Here is a 16401-nt window from a genome sequence, read left to right on the forward strand (position 1 = left end):
ATTTCCTACCCAGTTGATTTCTAGGTTTTATCTCTCCTCACAGCTCACAGGATAGTGCCCCAAGTTTGCTGAGATCTGCCTCTGTCCTGGGCTTTGGACTCTTTGTTCAAGATTAGAGCTCTTAATGGTTTTGGCCAAACAAATCTAAGGAGACAACAACTAGATGAAATCATGTGGCCCAAGCAGACACTTCAGTGATTTTGCTTTGGGTCTCACTTGTTCTGGGGGTTGGTCTAAGACATATTAAATCCTGCCGCATCTTAGGAACCAGCTTCTGCAGAGATGAGAGTCTGCTAAAGGGTGAAAGTACATTTCTAGCTCTTCTGCAAAGCCTGGCTCTAGGAGTGAGAGTTACCATTGCTCACGCCATCTGCTAGGGCTTGCAGGGAGCCTGAAACAGGAACTCTTAAATGTTCTGCTTCCTCCTCCCCTCTGAAACAGGAAATCTCATATACATACAAGCAAGGACACGTGGTAGTTCCGCATAATTTTAAAGGAGTGTGCTTTAACTCAGTGGGAACAGGAAATGTTTCTGTTAACAAATATCCAAAACACTAATGAAAAAAACACCAAAGCAAAACTCATTATAATAAAGGGAATCAGATTTTATTTTTATACCCTCAAAGTTAAAAATACGCATTTCAAAATATTTACAATGACTATATATGAAATAACCTTTGTTAATAAACAGCAACATACAGTACTAGAATATAACCACCAAACTGACAAAGTCTACATAAAAAGAAAATGTAACAGAAAGAGAAAGAGAGAGAAAGAGAGGTAAATAGCATCCATGAGCAATCTGCACCTGCATGGTTTTTTATACTCTCTGCTGTGGATGGAATCACAGGAAGTTTTGACCTCTTGTCCTTTATAAATGCCACTGTAACTGAGGTCCTTCAAACTGATAGAAATTTGTAGGTTGCAGAAGTACCAATGCCTTACTTTCCCATGCCAGCCTTTTACATGGGGACCTTGTATTACAGAGTGGACTTAAAATCTCTCAGCGACCTGGGGAGGTAGGTATAGTTTTATGGAAGAATTTGGCAGATGGAAAAGTACAGGGTTAAGTGACCAGCCTAAGGCTGTGCAGCAAGAACTCACAAGCCCTGCTTTATCTCTCCAAATCTCTCATTAGGGAATACATTTCCTCTGCTACCCCGTGTCATCTACCTTTGAGATAAGCTGTGTCACAAGGTGGGGCTCTCAATTAATATCATGTCTCAAGTGACAGTATGGGAAAAAAGAACCTGCCTAGAGGTAAGGATTTGTCTCTGTAAAGATCTGTAAAGTGGTGGTGCTGTTACCATGTTCTGGAGCTGAACAGAAGATTTTAGTGTAGAGACACACCCCAACAACTGCCTCCCTGCATGTGCATCATTGAGCAACTGCATCCTCTGTAATTAGGACCCCTGTGTATCTTCACCCCCACACTTTCTCTCTCTCTTTCTCTGTCTCTCTCCCTTCCTCCATCATCCACACCTGTATATTTGCCTTTCCTACCTGAATCTGATTCAACAATGGGAATATCAAATAGTAAACAGAGCAGCAAAAAAACCCAAAACAAACTGCTGCCTTATTTCTTGAGATATTTTTAATATTAATTTAATCTGATTTCTATTGGGTTGTTTCTCGGTTTAATGTCTCTAACTTTCACATATGTGCATATACATATATATATATATATAAATGTAACAAAAGGCCCATCCCATTTGTTTGAATGGACAAAAAAGGAGCCCTAAGCCTCACTGCCCAACCCACAAGACACACCGAAAGGTAAGTGAGAAGGGCTCTAGGAAGGGAAATAGATTTAGCCCTTGTTTTTGTGGTACTCTTCAATCATCACTGCTGAGTCTGAAGCTTTGTGAAGTTATGACATAACTTTGTAGAATAAGACAACAGCAGTCTGGGTCACCTGAAGGTTTCTGGTGCAACAGCCCCAGGAACTGCTAGGTCAGTTGGAGTTGTTTCTCCCTGGTTTTGGAGGAGTTTCTTAGGATTCTAGCTTTGTTAGTGATTTTTCTGTGGTGGTGGCAGTAGTGATGATGGTGAGTGTTTCCATCTTTTTTCTCTCAGCAATTCTTTCAGCAGAGCAATTCTTCCCCATTCCCAGTAGCCAACCCTCTCCCCTGGACACCCATCAGCCTTATTTTTTCCTAAGAACAAGGTAGAGGATGCCAATGATGAAACTGAAGCAAAAGCAGATCCAGGCCAGTATGAAGCAGTAGCCGTGGTGAGTATTTGTGGAGAGGGGTATGTGGCCTGTGAACCGAGCAGTGTAAATGGAGACTCCAATCAGAATGCACAGCCCTGTGGGAAGGAAGAAAAGAAAAAGAGTTGGAAAAGACACAGAAACCAGTATTGCTGCAGTACTTCTAAGGTGCTATCATCCCCTGAGATATTACTGCACATTTTGTGCCACAGAAGAAAGGGGCTGCTGCCCATAAAGCTTATTTATGGAAGACTGCTCTTGCAGATGTGAGGCCATAAAGCACTCAGGTCTTTCTTAGTGGGTGTCATGAAGAACAAACCTTTGTTAGGAAAAAATTAGTAATAAGGTCTGCAGACAGTTTGGTGCTACATGCTGAAAACCATGAGCAGTAGTTGTCTATCTTATTATTCACCTACCCCCCAAAATACTTGAACCCATTTTGTTGTCTTTCAAAGGTATTTTGCAAAACCTGCTGAGGTTTTCTAATGAGAATCTGTGAATATTTTCATTATCTACAGTAAAAACAAACAAACCAACTTTTCAATTCCTTGTTGCTTTGTTTTATAAAAGAAAAATGGGTTACTTGAAACTTTTAGCTGGCTGACAACCTCCCCTGATGGTCATGTGAGCGTGAGGCTGCTTGTGCTTGCAGAGGCAGTGGGATGCATGCAGAACCACTGCAAAGAATGTATACTTACAGCAAACCAGCATGAAGGCTCCAGTGACGTAGAAACGTTTGCCCTTCTCCAGAGTGAAAAGCTGGACAATGAACATGATAAGCGCGATGACGGAAAATATGATCGAGAGGATCATAAATGCTTGCACGGTTTTGAGGGAAGCTGTGAATAGATTTGAGAAGGTCAGGACTCAGCCTTGTGTTCAGTATTGAACACAAATGCCCTGCAATTCATCACCACCATGGAAATGTAGATGAAACTTACCTTCATCATCACTATTAACTACCAGCTCTGTGCAGGATTTGTTGCACAGTTGCCAAAGTCCTGATGTGGCTGCTCCAAAGTTGGAAGAACCCACCATCCAAACCTGAAACAGGGTGAAAAGAGTCATACTGGGGGGGGATGCCTTACTCTTCTGGCCATCTGTCAGACTAAAACTATAAGGGCAGCAACAGTAGTCCAAGTAACACGGAACAGAAAGATAAGAAATCCAGCATGCATGGGCAGCAGCTGAACAGCCAGATCAGGCGTGAGATGACACAGGTGAAACATCAGGGAAGTTTCTTCCCAGTGATAGGGGGAAATAATCACAGAATCATTTAGGGTGGAAAAGGCCTTTAAGATCATTGAGTCTCACTGTAAACCTAACACTGCCAAGTCCTGCTAAATCATGTCCCTAAATGTCACAACAACATGATATGAAGACAGCTAAACTTTACATTATTTACCTTGAAACACACCAAACACTTGTGCTACAGCTCAGCATATCAGCCATCTCCTGTCTTAAACATGACTATATAGAAAAGTGAGTTCTGAGTTCCTGAACCAATTCTGAAGAGTAAAATATGGTACAATACAAAATAATTCTGAAGCAGAGATTGATGCAGGTCTCCCAAACAGGGAAAGCTCCATGTATCTCTGTCGACTACATGAGGAAGTCAAGTTAAAGAAACTGAAATCACTCCCATCATACTCTCTTCATGCCAAGTGGGTAGGGGGGCAAGCCACCCAGGTGCCTGCAAAGAGCCCCTGAAATCCTCCCCAGAAGGGAGGGGGGATGTGGGGAGATCCTGTCTGCACAGAGCAGGGGGGTCCTGGTGCCCCCCCTTACACCTGGGGTTGCTGCTGGGGACAGCACTGGGAGTTATGCTTGAGGCAACACGCAGGGACAGGCACAGGGGAGCACCCAGTTAAGTGACAGCCTGGGAGCCACATGAGATGATGAATAATGGGTCAGAGCTGCCACCTTCAGAGCTCCCCTGTTCCTCATTGTGCTCTCTTGGATGGAGGGTGTTGAGGTGCTGCTGGCTGGCTTTGGGGGTTTAGGAGCAGGGGTCACCCCCTGTACCACCCTGGCTGCCTTTCTGCTTTGGGACCATATGCATCACTGCTTCGTATTTACTCATGTCCATGAGTGGGTGTTATAGAATCATAGAATCAATTTGGTTGGAAAGGACCTTTAAATTCATCAAGTCCAACTGCTAACCCAGCACAACCAGCACAACCAAGTCCAGCACTAAACCATGTTCCTGAGCACCACATCTATACATCTTTTAAATAACTTCAGGGATGGTGACTCAACCACTTCCCTGGGCACCTTGTTCCTGTGCCTAACAACCCTTTCAGTGAAGGAATTTTCCCTAATATTCAATCTAAATCTCCCCTGGACAATTTGAGGCCATTTCCTCTTGCCCATTCACTTGTAACTTGAGAGAAGAAACCAACACCCACCTTCCTTATAGAACTCACTTATAGAACTGAGCACCCATCCACCCGTTCTCCTGCCAACCATATAAAAAGTGAGCTACTGCAGTGGAAGGCAACAGCCTTATCTCATCTGGGGTGGTCTCTACTTACGTTGGAAATGGTGGAGACAAAGAGCATGATGACAGTGGCAATGTGAACCACAAAGATACCAGCCAGTAGCACCAACATTTTGGGTCTCTTCCAGGTGGTGTCACCGACACAGAGGGCTCTGGAGGAGAACAAAAACAGAGGGAGGAGGTGAAGGGAAGGGCTGAATCAAAGAATAGCATTGCTATAATCTTTATTTACATACGAGAAAACAAGTCATCTTAAATCCATTCTGGAAGCATGCAGTCACAAAAAAAAAAATAAAATAAAATCACTGAAACCATTGTCAGAATCTGTGAGGGAGTTCTTTAAGACATTAAAGAAAGCCTGGAAGTAAAGGAACCAGTTTGGGAGGAGATGCAGAGCAGGGGTAGTCAGCCTGGGGGCATTTTAAAAATAGCTCGAGTCTATACACAGGTTGCTTAAATTGATGTGTGGTTATGTACAATAAAAACTATGTACTACACGCCTACACTTCAGGACGAAGAGTTTTTGCCCACAGGATTCACAGAGGTCAGAAAATATTTTCTCTCCCTGTTCTCCCTCTCACTCTGGTGGCACAGCCTCCTCCAGCTGGTCTGGGAGATGGAGAGGTGGTGTGGAGTGGAAGACTGTGAGCTCCTGCATGAAGGAGGCGTTCAGCAGTGGTGAAGAGTAGGCTGGGGGGCTACCCCTACTCAGTGGCCCACTCCATGTGGGTATGTGAAGAAGAGAGTAACCAGAACAGAAACATCATTGGGGTGTTGTTGAGCAGAGGAAGATGCTTATGTTTGCAATTAAAACTGCCTGTTTCCCTGCTAAAATTAGGGGGACGCAGATCACTGCATATATAGTGCAATAAGACAATCTTGTAATGCAAATTCCTCTTTGGTTTGTTTTGGTGGTTTTTTTTTTCCTCTGTAACCTGCATGCTTTTATATTTGGTAAGATTCACTGTCATTCATGAACATGTGATTGGAAAGGGAAAGGAATGTGCTTTATGTCTCATGACACTGTTTGTCAAGGCTGCTGACTTCTCCCCTGAAAATGCAAAACACAAAGAACAAATCTAGGCTGTGAGAGTGAGTGCAGACCAGTCACAGAAAGTGAGTGAGCTTATTTCTCCTCATTCCAGGCATTTATTAGTAACAGTCACAGATCTCAGCCAGACATTTACTAGGTCCACTCTGACCAGTTAAAGATTGCTTCCTAGAAAGTTTCATAGGGCTGTGTTGCTCTTTTGTCTTTGTAGTACTGAAGAGCAGTATCAAGCATGTGCTTAATGTTGGCTGTCTTGTTATTTTGGTCCAGGTGACTCAGATAATGCTGTCACCATTTGTACCGGGTGTGGTAACACTGTCATGAAACAAGACAATTACACTTTATTATGTCTTTCACACAAACTGTAACAAAAGCCTTTGTAAAGCCCCATGAGTGTGCTGGGTTTTTTTTTTCACACAGTAATTCCTTCTCCACTCCTGTCTTTCCTCTCATTGTGGCCCAGTGTAGGAGTGTATTCCTGTAAGTAAAGTGCTGTGACTATTCTTTGCACTGCTTAGGATACATTTTCCCAAACCACAGTGGGCAGCCAGGCTTCTCCATCGGTGGCCTCTTGTCCAGTTCAGCATTAGCTGATGACCAGGAGGAATTCCTCGAGTTCAGGATCTCAAGGAACCTGTTAGATCATTCTTTCCACCCAAACAAGGCCATTCATTAGAAAGAGATTAGGTTTGGTGACTGATCCTATCTCCTCAGCAAGAACTTGCCCACTATGAAATTTCCTTTCCCTGAGAGAACTCTCTGGAACTGTTTAGCTCTGGCTTACTGAACTTGGGATGGGCTTCCTTGTCTGTAGTGTGCTCACAAATTCCTCATGCTCTAGGACTCGATTAGTCTGGATGGCCTGGTCACTGTGGTCCTCTCTTTCCTTAGTGATGATCTTGGAGAAAGTGCAGCCTTCTTAAGAGTTCTTCTCTGACTGAAGTGACACTAATTTACAAATTTGGCTTTGCTAAAATCCAGGTTCTCAATACTACATTAATACACCCCATCTGAGCATTAAACCTCTTCTTTTCATTGACTGCAAAGGGAATGAGGATTTCAAAATGCTGAATGGCAACTGATATGAAAACTGAGAATCCACTGCTGTTGCCATGACCAGGGTATATATCTGCAGCAGATACCTTGAATAGAGCTTCTGGGTCAAATCTTCAAAGCCATCCCTTCAACTACTTAGCCTTTTTTCTGATTACCTTGGATCTTACAAAAACTGTAACTAGTGCTCTTGCCACCATAGTTTATTGGTGTGCATACACCAGATTGTGGCAAATTTGCCTGCTCAGAAATATGGAAGAAATTCTTTACAGAGGGGCTGATCAAGCATTGGAATGGGCTGGCCAGGGAGGTGGTGGATTCTCCGTCCCTGGAGGTTTTTAAGAAGAGACTGGATGGCATGGTCTGGGAACCATGGCCAGTGGGTCACGGGTTGGATTTGATGATCTCAGAGGTCCTTTCCAGCATGGATGATTCTATGATTCTATGACTTTTCTGAACAGTGACAAAACTTTCTTCTTTCTTAGATGGATGTATTTTTCCATGGCCTCTTTAAAAACTAATTCAGCAGCTCTATTGCCAATTATTTTGCCTCAAGAAAAGTTCTGTACTTGAAGCCTGCTTTCACAACACCCTAAAAAACTAGAACAATGCTTTAAATGCATCCCCTGTTTGCATTCAGAAATGAAAAAAAAAAAAAAAAAGAAAAACAGAAACACCACACACAGAACCACAGAACTTCAACCAACGCACTAAGAAAAAACCCGAAACCTTTATTCCCTTTGCTTTTTCTACCCCATTCTCAGGCTGCTTGAGAGCACTGTTAGTTCAGGTGCTTTCAGTGCACCCGCTTCCTGAGAACGTCAGAACCTCTCCCTGAATACATACTCTATCAAGTGCAAACTCCTGTGGGGATACATACTCACACATTAGTTTTGATTCTTTGTGAATTAAAGACCAAACCTCCCTCTCTGTTCATTATCCTTCCCCCTCTTCTTCTTCTCTCACTGCCTTTTAAATAAAACACTAGAGAACAAACCCAAAGAAGCAGTAGGTGAACGAATGGCATTGAAATAGTCTCCTCTCTGTCTCAGATGGTATGGCACAGATTTTTCCTCCCATCAGACAGGGAAGCTGGTGGAGCATTGGTGACTGATGGATACTCTTTCCATTTTTTAAGCATGAGACATCTTTCTCCGCTACAGGGTGGGGTCACAATGCTGGAACAGTAAGACACAACTGCATACAAATGTCTTTCCTTTCATTCCTCTACCTCAACTGCAGCTGAATTTGGAGTTCATCGGGCTCTTCTTGGGCTATGAGTCAGTCTTAGCCTTCCTAGAGCTGCCAGGTTTTTCCATTGACTCATGCCAAAGCTTGCAAAACCACAATTATTTAACCCTGCAAGTGTTCAGGACTCTGGCAGAACTCTGGCAGTTTTAGAACTGCTGCCTTAAGAACCAGTCAAGCAAGAAGCTTGTGAATCCTGCATTAAGACTCCTGGTGCTTCTTCCAGAGAAAAGACCCCAACTAAGCCAAGAAAAACTGAGCTGAGACATGAGCGTAGAATGACTACTGAAGTAGAGCAGGCTGGAGAGGAAAGAGAAGTGAAGGTCATGCACCTGCAAAACAGCCTGCATGAGTCAACAGAAGATCTTGCCCTAATCCCAGCAGACTGATTTTTCTTTTCCTGGGATGATGGATGAAGAGAAATAACAAGCCACAACAACAGTAACCATGAATAACAACCATAATAGCAACTTTCAGAACAAAAAAAAAGCCTACAGATATGCATGGCCAACTCTTATCTATGTAGAGACTATTTCTCTGATCATGCAGGAGTGCAGAGACTGGGGAACAACACCTACTTCAAGTTCAAGCAGGCAAGCACTATCCATTAAAAACTAAGGCAAAGTCTTCTTGCACAGGCAAACTAGCCACCCATATCACCCCTCTGTCTACTTAAGTGTTTTGGACCCTTCTATCTGGAGGGCAGTACAGAGAAGTGAGTCCTTGCCCTTGGGTTGCTGCTTAGCAAAGCATCAGGATGGAATGCAAAGTGCCACTTGGAGATAAGATAAAGACCAACAGTATAGTACCTCAAATACAGGGAGTGGGTTACTCAAGAGAGTGAACCAGATTAGGTAGTGGTCCTTTGGTTCTGTCAGAAAGTTCACTGCAGTGAGAGGAGTAGAGGGAAAGTGTACAAGATGTTTCTGCAAGAATGATTGGGTTGTTTGGGGTGAAAAATCAGAGCACTCTCAACTAAACTGAAATATTTCAGACCTCAAGTGTGCCTAAGATATGTAGTTCATCTGACTTCAATTTCCATTCTTTTCTCTGAACTGGAGTTTCTGCTTGAGACAGCCCCTCTCAGGGTGAGTTGGTGAGGACTGCTCTGAGGGATGCTGACTGAAGGGAGAACTCAGCCAATAGCCCATGGGAGCCTATGATATCCGGGGAGCAGAGGACATCTAAATCACACTGCTTGTGAGCACTGTAGTGACTTCTGACTCTTCTAAAACTCAATCTTCATCTGAAGCCTGCTGCATTTAATACATTTGGTTTCTCAACAAAGAAAAGTTGGCATTTCAGGAAAAAAAAATGCTTTTGGCTAGAACGTCAACAAAAATCTCCATAGATTTTAAGCAACTGAACGAAATTCTACCTTCTCCAGTTGCCACCACGGAATATAAGGATTGCAGTACAGTGGTCTGTCTCAGCCAATACCCTGTCTCTGATGTGGCATAGGAGGTCCACTATTTAGAGAAAGTCTATTAACCTAACCACTGTCTGAGGTGGCATTGAGTCACACCAGGAAAACAGGTGGTTCGAAGCAGGACTAAGGACACTTGGAAAGGAAGGGAGAAATTGGAGAGGGTAGGACAGACAGCCACAAACTGACACCTCTGTCGCTGGTGCATTCCTCAGCGAAAAGCTAACTACAAACAGCAATGCTGCCATGATGCTACCAGTAAAGAAAACCTCAGGGTGAGATAAAAACTTTTGCAGAATTATCAGAATGCCTTTGACTGCTGCCTTTTGACTGAGCTGAGGCCCTGACCACATCTTAGCCCTGCTACAACTGCAAGCCTTGACACTGTGTGTGATAAGAGCATGAGTCCTCATCATGCCCAGGGTCATTTGACAGGATGCAAAGATGTGAAGGTTTCTGTGATATTCTGGTGGCACGGTACCTCTGGACCAATCACAATTTTACTAGAAAGCTAATGACAACTTTAAACAACCACATCTTGCATCTTGCTTTCGCCCTTTATTCTGATTCTTGTTTCAGATCCAGATGTTCTGGATTTCAAAGCCCTTGCTGACTCCAGACTTTCGTAAACCACTGTATGCCAGCACTGCTGTCAACAACCTGGTTTTGACAGACTGGCCTGACTCAATTTACAAGTCAGATACTTTTTATAGACATGTGGATGAGTAGTCTGGTGCCTCTGGGAAGAGATTTCATATGTGTGGGAAAAAGGTTGGGCAGGAGGCGTGTGTGGGCACATGGAGACCTTTGGAGACTCCAGTTTATGGCAGTGAGAAGATTTTGTGCATGTGGTGACCACACAGGGTACACTGAGGCTGTAAAAGCATCAAATGAATGTCAAACAAAAGGAAAGTGCTGAGTAGCCTGAGGGGCTACAACTGAAAATAAGCTTAAGTAAATGGGAAACTTTGGTCCTTGAGAAGCATTTCCTGCTGGTATGGTCTCCAAGGGATCAGAGGGAATTACCTTCCCAAGGGAGCAGTAAAGCCCCAGTATGTGAGTAATTTCTTGTAAGATCAGACAGAGTCTTCAAGAATCCACCCTTGGTAATAAAACTTCACTTGCTGAGAGATGCAAAGGGGGGGGTCACAAAAGATGACACATCAGGGTTTTCCATCTCTCATGCTCATGATTCATCTGAGAGTGGGGAAATATCAGAGTTCCTAGGGCAGACACTCAGAAATTGGCATTTTCTCCAGAAGGAACCACCCTGGAGCTCTCAGCCATGTGACAACATCAACAGAAACTCCAAAGCTCGCTTGGTAGTAGGAAGAGGAAGAAACAGATGCCTGGGAGCTGGCAAGGAGCCAGCAGCCACTGCTGGAGGAACACACTGTCACTCCTCACACTAGACATGCCAAGGAAGGGCTGGGAGTGATGGGCAGCAAGAGGATGGGGTAGGGAATGGGACCTCAGAACTAATGAAAGCACAGAAGTGTCCCTCTGCACCTTTGGAGGTGTGATGGGGAGCACCCTCTCCCCTCGGCACCTTAGATGGTCCCTGGGTGGGTTAAATAGATACAGGAGATGCTGGGACTTGAAGGGGTTCAGACAGGATGCCAAGATATGTGAGAAATGTTTGTGGGAGGACTGATGATCTGGGTGATGACATGGTGTGTGTAAGGGTGTGCATCTGCAGCCCTGCATGGCTCCCTCTATGAATGGGAGCCTGCACCTGGGACTTCCCTGTGAGTGGAACAGAACCCTGTGTGTGAGCCTGTGCCTGTGTGCATGTTCATGCGTGGCTTCCTAATGGGTTCATGGATCTGTCTTTGTGGCTTTGACACTGACAGGGCCCACTTGGGAGAAACCATCGGACAGGAAAGGTTCAGGTTATGCTGTGGTGTGAGCAAAAGAGCACAGACAATTTCTGGTGGGACCCTGAGGTAAAATGGGCTGCCCAGTGAAGTGGTGGACTCTCCGTCCCTGGAGATATTTAAAAAGAGACTGGATGTGGCACTTAGTGCCATGGTCTAGCAACCGCAGCAGTGGGTCAAGGGTTGGACTTGATGATTTCTGAGGTCCCTTCCAACCCAGCCAATTCTATGATTCTATGATTCTATGATTCTATGATTCTATGATTCTATGACCTCCTGCTTTTCCTCCTTGCCATAGCCTTTAGTTAGAAGTGGAAGGTCCATAGACCCCACATCAGTTGTGCTTCTGGCTGCATTTTAAAATTAAAACTGCAGTTCTCTGATTTATATAGACAGTTTTGTAAACTTCTTTCTTTTTGTTTTCTAAGTGAGGGTAACTCTGAAACAGAAATGGCTCCTTATCAGATAGCATCCCTCTCAAGACTGCTAAACCTCTGAACATGCCAGTACAGCCTATGAAACACTGAGGTCAATGTGACTCAGGTATCTAAAGAGCCCTAGCGTTTGGGTCAGTCTGCCTCCAGGTGCCCTTGTTCCTGCTAGCCAGCTTAGAAAATACTGTGCAGGATTAAATTGCAAAATTGTGTGATAGTTCCTTCTTTCAGCCCATAGTGCATGAGTGATGGACTGCAGGGAGAAGGAGCATGAGAATAACGCAGAAGCAAGAGGATGCTGTGCCTCGAGTTAGTCAGTGGTCTGCGCAGGGTGAGGTAAAGGTGACCCTGAGGTAAAATGCCCTGTCTGGTTTTTATGGGGCTTCTAACACCTGTGATTTGAATGTACTGGCAGAACACTATTAAGGTCTTTCTAGCTCGTTTTACACATGTGTAAATGGCTGTCCATGAGGTAACAGGAACTCCCCTTGTTGGGGCACACCATGCTGGACTGGCTGCAGCTGCTGGAGGCCACCTAGTAGGCAGGTTGGATCACTTGCTTGACTTCTGCCTGTGGCAGAGCCCAGCTTTCCTTCAGCAGTAAGACATGTTTCCAGAGCTGGTCTTCAGCAACCTACTGACCAGCCTGCTCCAGCTCTTGCTCCCATGGCTCTCAGGGTCCTTTCCAGAGAATTGCTGAGGCCCACAGGGGAGATATCTCTCAGGAATGAGAAGAATGCGGACACTGGACCCAGCCGTGGTAGCTGCTTTCACAACTCCCCTCCTTGAGCAGACTCTGCCCTGTGAGGGCAAAAGGACAGCAAAGGCCCTCACCTTGGATTTCCTCCAATCCAAATGTAATTCCAGGTGTCCCCACGTTGCAAGAGCTAAGCCTTCAGCATGAGTCACTGCTCATCAGCCGTCAGCCACTCCAGTCCTCAGAATTCATCACGTTTCTCTGCAGGGCTGGGGATGACCTAGCCCAGGACCTGTCCTTGGACTCTCCTTGTGGGTGTCCCCTCATGCCTGCAGTACACACTGGTTTTCATACAGAAATGGGATACATTTGAATTATGAGGTTGGAGAACTGTGGGGTCTGGAGCTGAGTTGTTCTAGCCTGTCCTTCCCTACCATGACAAGGCATGGGCTCCATTTGGTCTTGCTCAGAGAGGGGCTTCCCTGTATTCTCTGCCCTGCTGCAAACAGTTAAGGAGGAGGAGGGTGCATAGAGCTGCAAATTTGGCAAAGACTTCCTTTGTTCATTGTCCAGCTGTTTTAACTCAGGAGGTACTTTCCAAAAGTCTTCCAGTGGGGTTTGAAAAAAACAGGCTCCAGATTGCAGCCCCCAGATGTGCTGCTTTGCTGCCCTCCCAGCAGCTGTAACAGCAGAAAGCGATTCAAGAAAGGAGGCACTCCAGACTTCCCTCTGGGCAGCTGATATGGGGAACTGCTGCTGGACCCTGTGTCATCTGGTAGGATGACTGGGTGCAGACTGGCTCTGACAGAGGATCTATATAGTCACATTTGACCTGGTACTGCAACACATTTGCACAGGACTGGTATTACAGCACTGTGGTTACCAGTTAGTTATCAGTTCTGGCAGAGGCTGTCAAAAGAGCAGGGCCACAGAGAAGAACCTGTTTCTGTGCTCACTGTGCTCACTGCTTTGCCTCAGCAGAAAAGACCCATGAAGTACTAAGGATCCATCTTCTGATGGGAGATAAAAGATTTCCTTCTTTCCTCTCCCTTTTGGATGTGTAAAAGAGCACTGCTGGCTCTCTTTCTTTTCCTTTCTTGAAGGAAGGTTAAGGAAATATCATTCTTTAGTCCTTTTTTATTACTTTTTTTTTTTTTTTTTCAGAAGAAAGGAGTAAAAAAAAATAAATGGGAGTGCCACACCTTGCAGCCTGTGTTGTGCTGGGTGACAGCAGGGTCACCTCCTTGCTGAAGGGCACAGGCATAGGAGCCCCTTGAGATAAAATGGATCTAGTACTGCTATCTCTTGCCTTGTGGGGCAAGGAAGGGCTAAGGAAGAAGGGCTGTGCCCCACCACCCCTTCTGCTTTGGGGAAACTCATGCAGGTGCAGGCTGAGTGCCACGTGCCAGCCTTGCAGCTGGGCGAGTGACAAATAGAGGGAAGGATGCGTGCTTGCAGCAAATCTCCTCCATCTCCTTATAGACAAGGCCCCCGAGGTGGGTTTTTAACTAAAAAACCACCAGCTATCACCAGCAGATCTCCCAGAACTGTTTCAAAATACAATCCCTGCTCCACCCCAGGCCACCAAACAGTAATTCCTGCATGCACTTGCATTACTCTCTCACTGCAAAACTCAAAGACCACCGGCTAGGCCAGCTGGGCTGGTTTTCCAAGCCCAGCACTCTTTGTCCTCAGCAGGGCACTGGGGAACACTAATAACCCTGCAGCTCTGAGGCACCCACACCAAAATCATATGTCTCTCCACCAGATCCCAAGTCTCTCCTCCATGAATGTGTCCTTGGGTGTGGTTCGACTCCATCTCTCTCAGATGTCTACCTCGGGATGGGGTGTGCCCAGTGGAGATGTCCAGCTCTCACACCAGGGCAGGCTGGATGAATGGCTCAGACTGTGACACGTGTTTGAATGGTTTGTCATAGCCGAGGGGGGCAGGAGGGCGTCTTCCAGGGAGCCTTTAGGAGGAACTTCTTAGGTGGGCGTGCAGTGCCTTGCATGAAGGAGCTGCATTTCAGGGTGTACTTCCAAGGCACTGCAGTGTTAGTAAGATACCTCAGTTTTGATCCATTTCTTATGCTGATTCCCAAGCCACATTTAAGCTCACACTCTTCCAGTGCACACAGTCCCCAGGTTTGGCAACTATGTGAGGTGGGCTGGGTGGAGGCCTTCAGCTGAATTAAACCCCTGTTATCATAGGAACAATAGGTAATGGGCTCCAAGTTTTCACTTCATGCCCAGCTCCCTCTTTGCTCAGAAAAGAATTTCACTCTGTCCAGAAGTGTCACGTGGACAGTTCCTGGGCAAAGCTGTTCTCACAGGTGCCTTGAGGAATTCCAAAGCCTTTAATTGAAAGTTGCTCTGTGGCCACATTTTTAAATCTATTTATTTAAACAGATTTCATTGTCAATCATCGTAAATGGCAACTTCCAGAAATGCTTTCTACCCAGACTGATTGCTGACTGCTCTGGAAACACTTGCTACCTCAGTCAGCTTCCCTACCACTCAAACACATTTATGTCTCAGGCAGGAGGCACCCCTGCAAAACTGAGCTTCAAGCAAGAAGGCCAGTGGGTATCTCAGAATTCACAGAATTCACCCTTCGGCTACAAAATTAAGGTCAGCTCAGCTTCTTGGCCATTCACATCATAACTGGCCACAGCACCAGCCTGAGCCCCAACCATTCCCAGCAGGACTGGGCTAAATACTGTTTTAATCTTTCTCAGCTCAATGAAACCATGCAGGGGCGGGCTGGGTTCCTGCAACAGGAACCAAAGCCTGGTGCCAACAAACTGAGTTTGCTTCTCTCCCTTTCACAGACCTCAAAAATAGTTCAGGGGTTTGACCGCAGGATACAAACCACAGCAGATGAAGTGAGAGAACTGGTGAAGGAGGGAGGGGAGGTTGCATGGCAAAAGGCAGGTGAGTAGGGAAAATTGCTAGTCTTTGCAATCCTATACTTCCCATCAGTGCTTCCCCTCATCACACCCCACCGTGCAGCCCATGCTGCTCTTAGCACATCCATCAGCTCCCTCAATTTGCCTCTCTGTGCTCCCTGCTCCAGGGTCTGAGCTGCCAAGGAAGGCACAGTATGCATTTCTACCCATCATGTGGCTTTGCTTAAGAACTGGGGCTCGACTTAAGCCTCAGAAGCCAGGACCCCAACAGAAAAAGTGAGCTTCTCCCCACTGTACCCCAAAGCCTGCACCTTTGGGGCCCCTCAAACTTCCCTTGGAACAATCATTGCTGCTTTAAATTAAAGCTTGGCAAACTACCAATGGAGGGGAGAGAGACAGGCAGAAAAATACAAGGGAGAGCCAGAAATGCTGAACCAGCAGCCCTAATTGGGAGCAGGCGTTTTCCCACGTTTGTAAACAATGCTGATCCGAAAGTGCCCGGGAGCTGGTACACCCGGGCTGGCCCAAGTTGGGCACCCAGGGTGAAAATGCAGGGTGAATGCCCTGGAGGTGAAAATAACATCCCTGCTGCCAGCACTCTACAGTTGCAACCGGGGCAGCTTGCAGTGTTGCTTTGCCCTGCAACGCATCTGGATTTCAAAGCAAAAGCTGGAAGGTTAAGATGTGACCCGGAGCAAACTCATGCAAAGTTGAAGAGAAGTGGCAGAGCAAAGGAAGAAAAGCAAACTGGAGGTGCTGGGCGAGGGGAGCAGCCGCCAGTGAGGGAGAAAAGTTGCTGAGGATTTTCGAGAGCAGCTCTTACCGTGTGGGCTGGGACCGGTCCTGGCACCTGTGGGAGCAGGAGTGTGCTGGGCTGCTTGTGCTGATGTCCTGAAGCGCTGAGCTGTAGTGAAGGGGAGTGACCTGGTGGCGGTTTAAGTTTCCTCCGGTGGTGCGGGAGGGTGGTGTCTTTCCACTGTTTTAAAGGAGTTAC

General features: G+C 45.8%; 2 protein-coding genes across 2 annotated transcripts in view; one reads left to right on the forward strand and one right to left on the reverse strand.

Annotated features, from left to right (window-relative positions):
* GSG1 (germ cell associated 1) overlaps positions 1 to 16401 on the forward strand; it is a 98411-nt gene that overhangs the window by 43020 nt on the left and 38990 nt on the right. The window lies entirely within an intron of this gene.
* EMP1 (epithelial membrane protein 1) lies at positions 585 to 16383 on the reverse strand. Its single transcript, XM_071732798.1, has 5 exons — positions 16231 to 16383; positions 4747 to 4864; positions 3154 to 3256; positions 2911 to 3051; positions 585 to 2310 (listed from the first exon to the last, which is right to left on the reverse strand). The coding sequence occupies exons 2-5, from the start codon at positions 4822 to 4824 to the stop codon at positions 2147 to 2149; spliced, it is 486 nt and encodes a 161-aa protein (XP_071588899.1). The 5' UTR covers positions 4825 to 4864; positions 16231 to 16383; the 3' UTR covers positions 585 to 2146.

Source organism: Heliangelus exortis, chromosome 1, assembly GCF_036169615.1.
Source record: "Heliangelus exortis chromosome 1, bHelExo1.hap1, whole genome shotgun sequence".
NCBI classification, from domain to species: Eukaryota; Metazoa; Chordata; class Aves; order Apodiformes; family Trochilidae; genus Heliangelus; species Heliangelus exortis.

Bases quoted from the DNA above. Each gene is read 5' to 3' on its own strand.
- EMP1 (XM_071732798.1), bottom strand. From the start codon at position 4,824: ATGTTGGTGCTACTGGCTGGTATCTTTGTGGTTCACATTGCCACTGTC. The intron at 3,257-4,746 runs GTAAGTAGAGAC...ACCCTGTTTCAG, and splicing joins TTGTCTCCACCATTTCCAAC to GTTTGGATGGTGGGTTCTTC. The intron at 3,052-3,153 runs GTAAGTTTCATC...ATCTATTCACAG, and splicing joins AGTTAATAGTGATGATGAAG to CTTCCCTCAAAACCGTGCAA.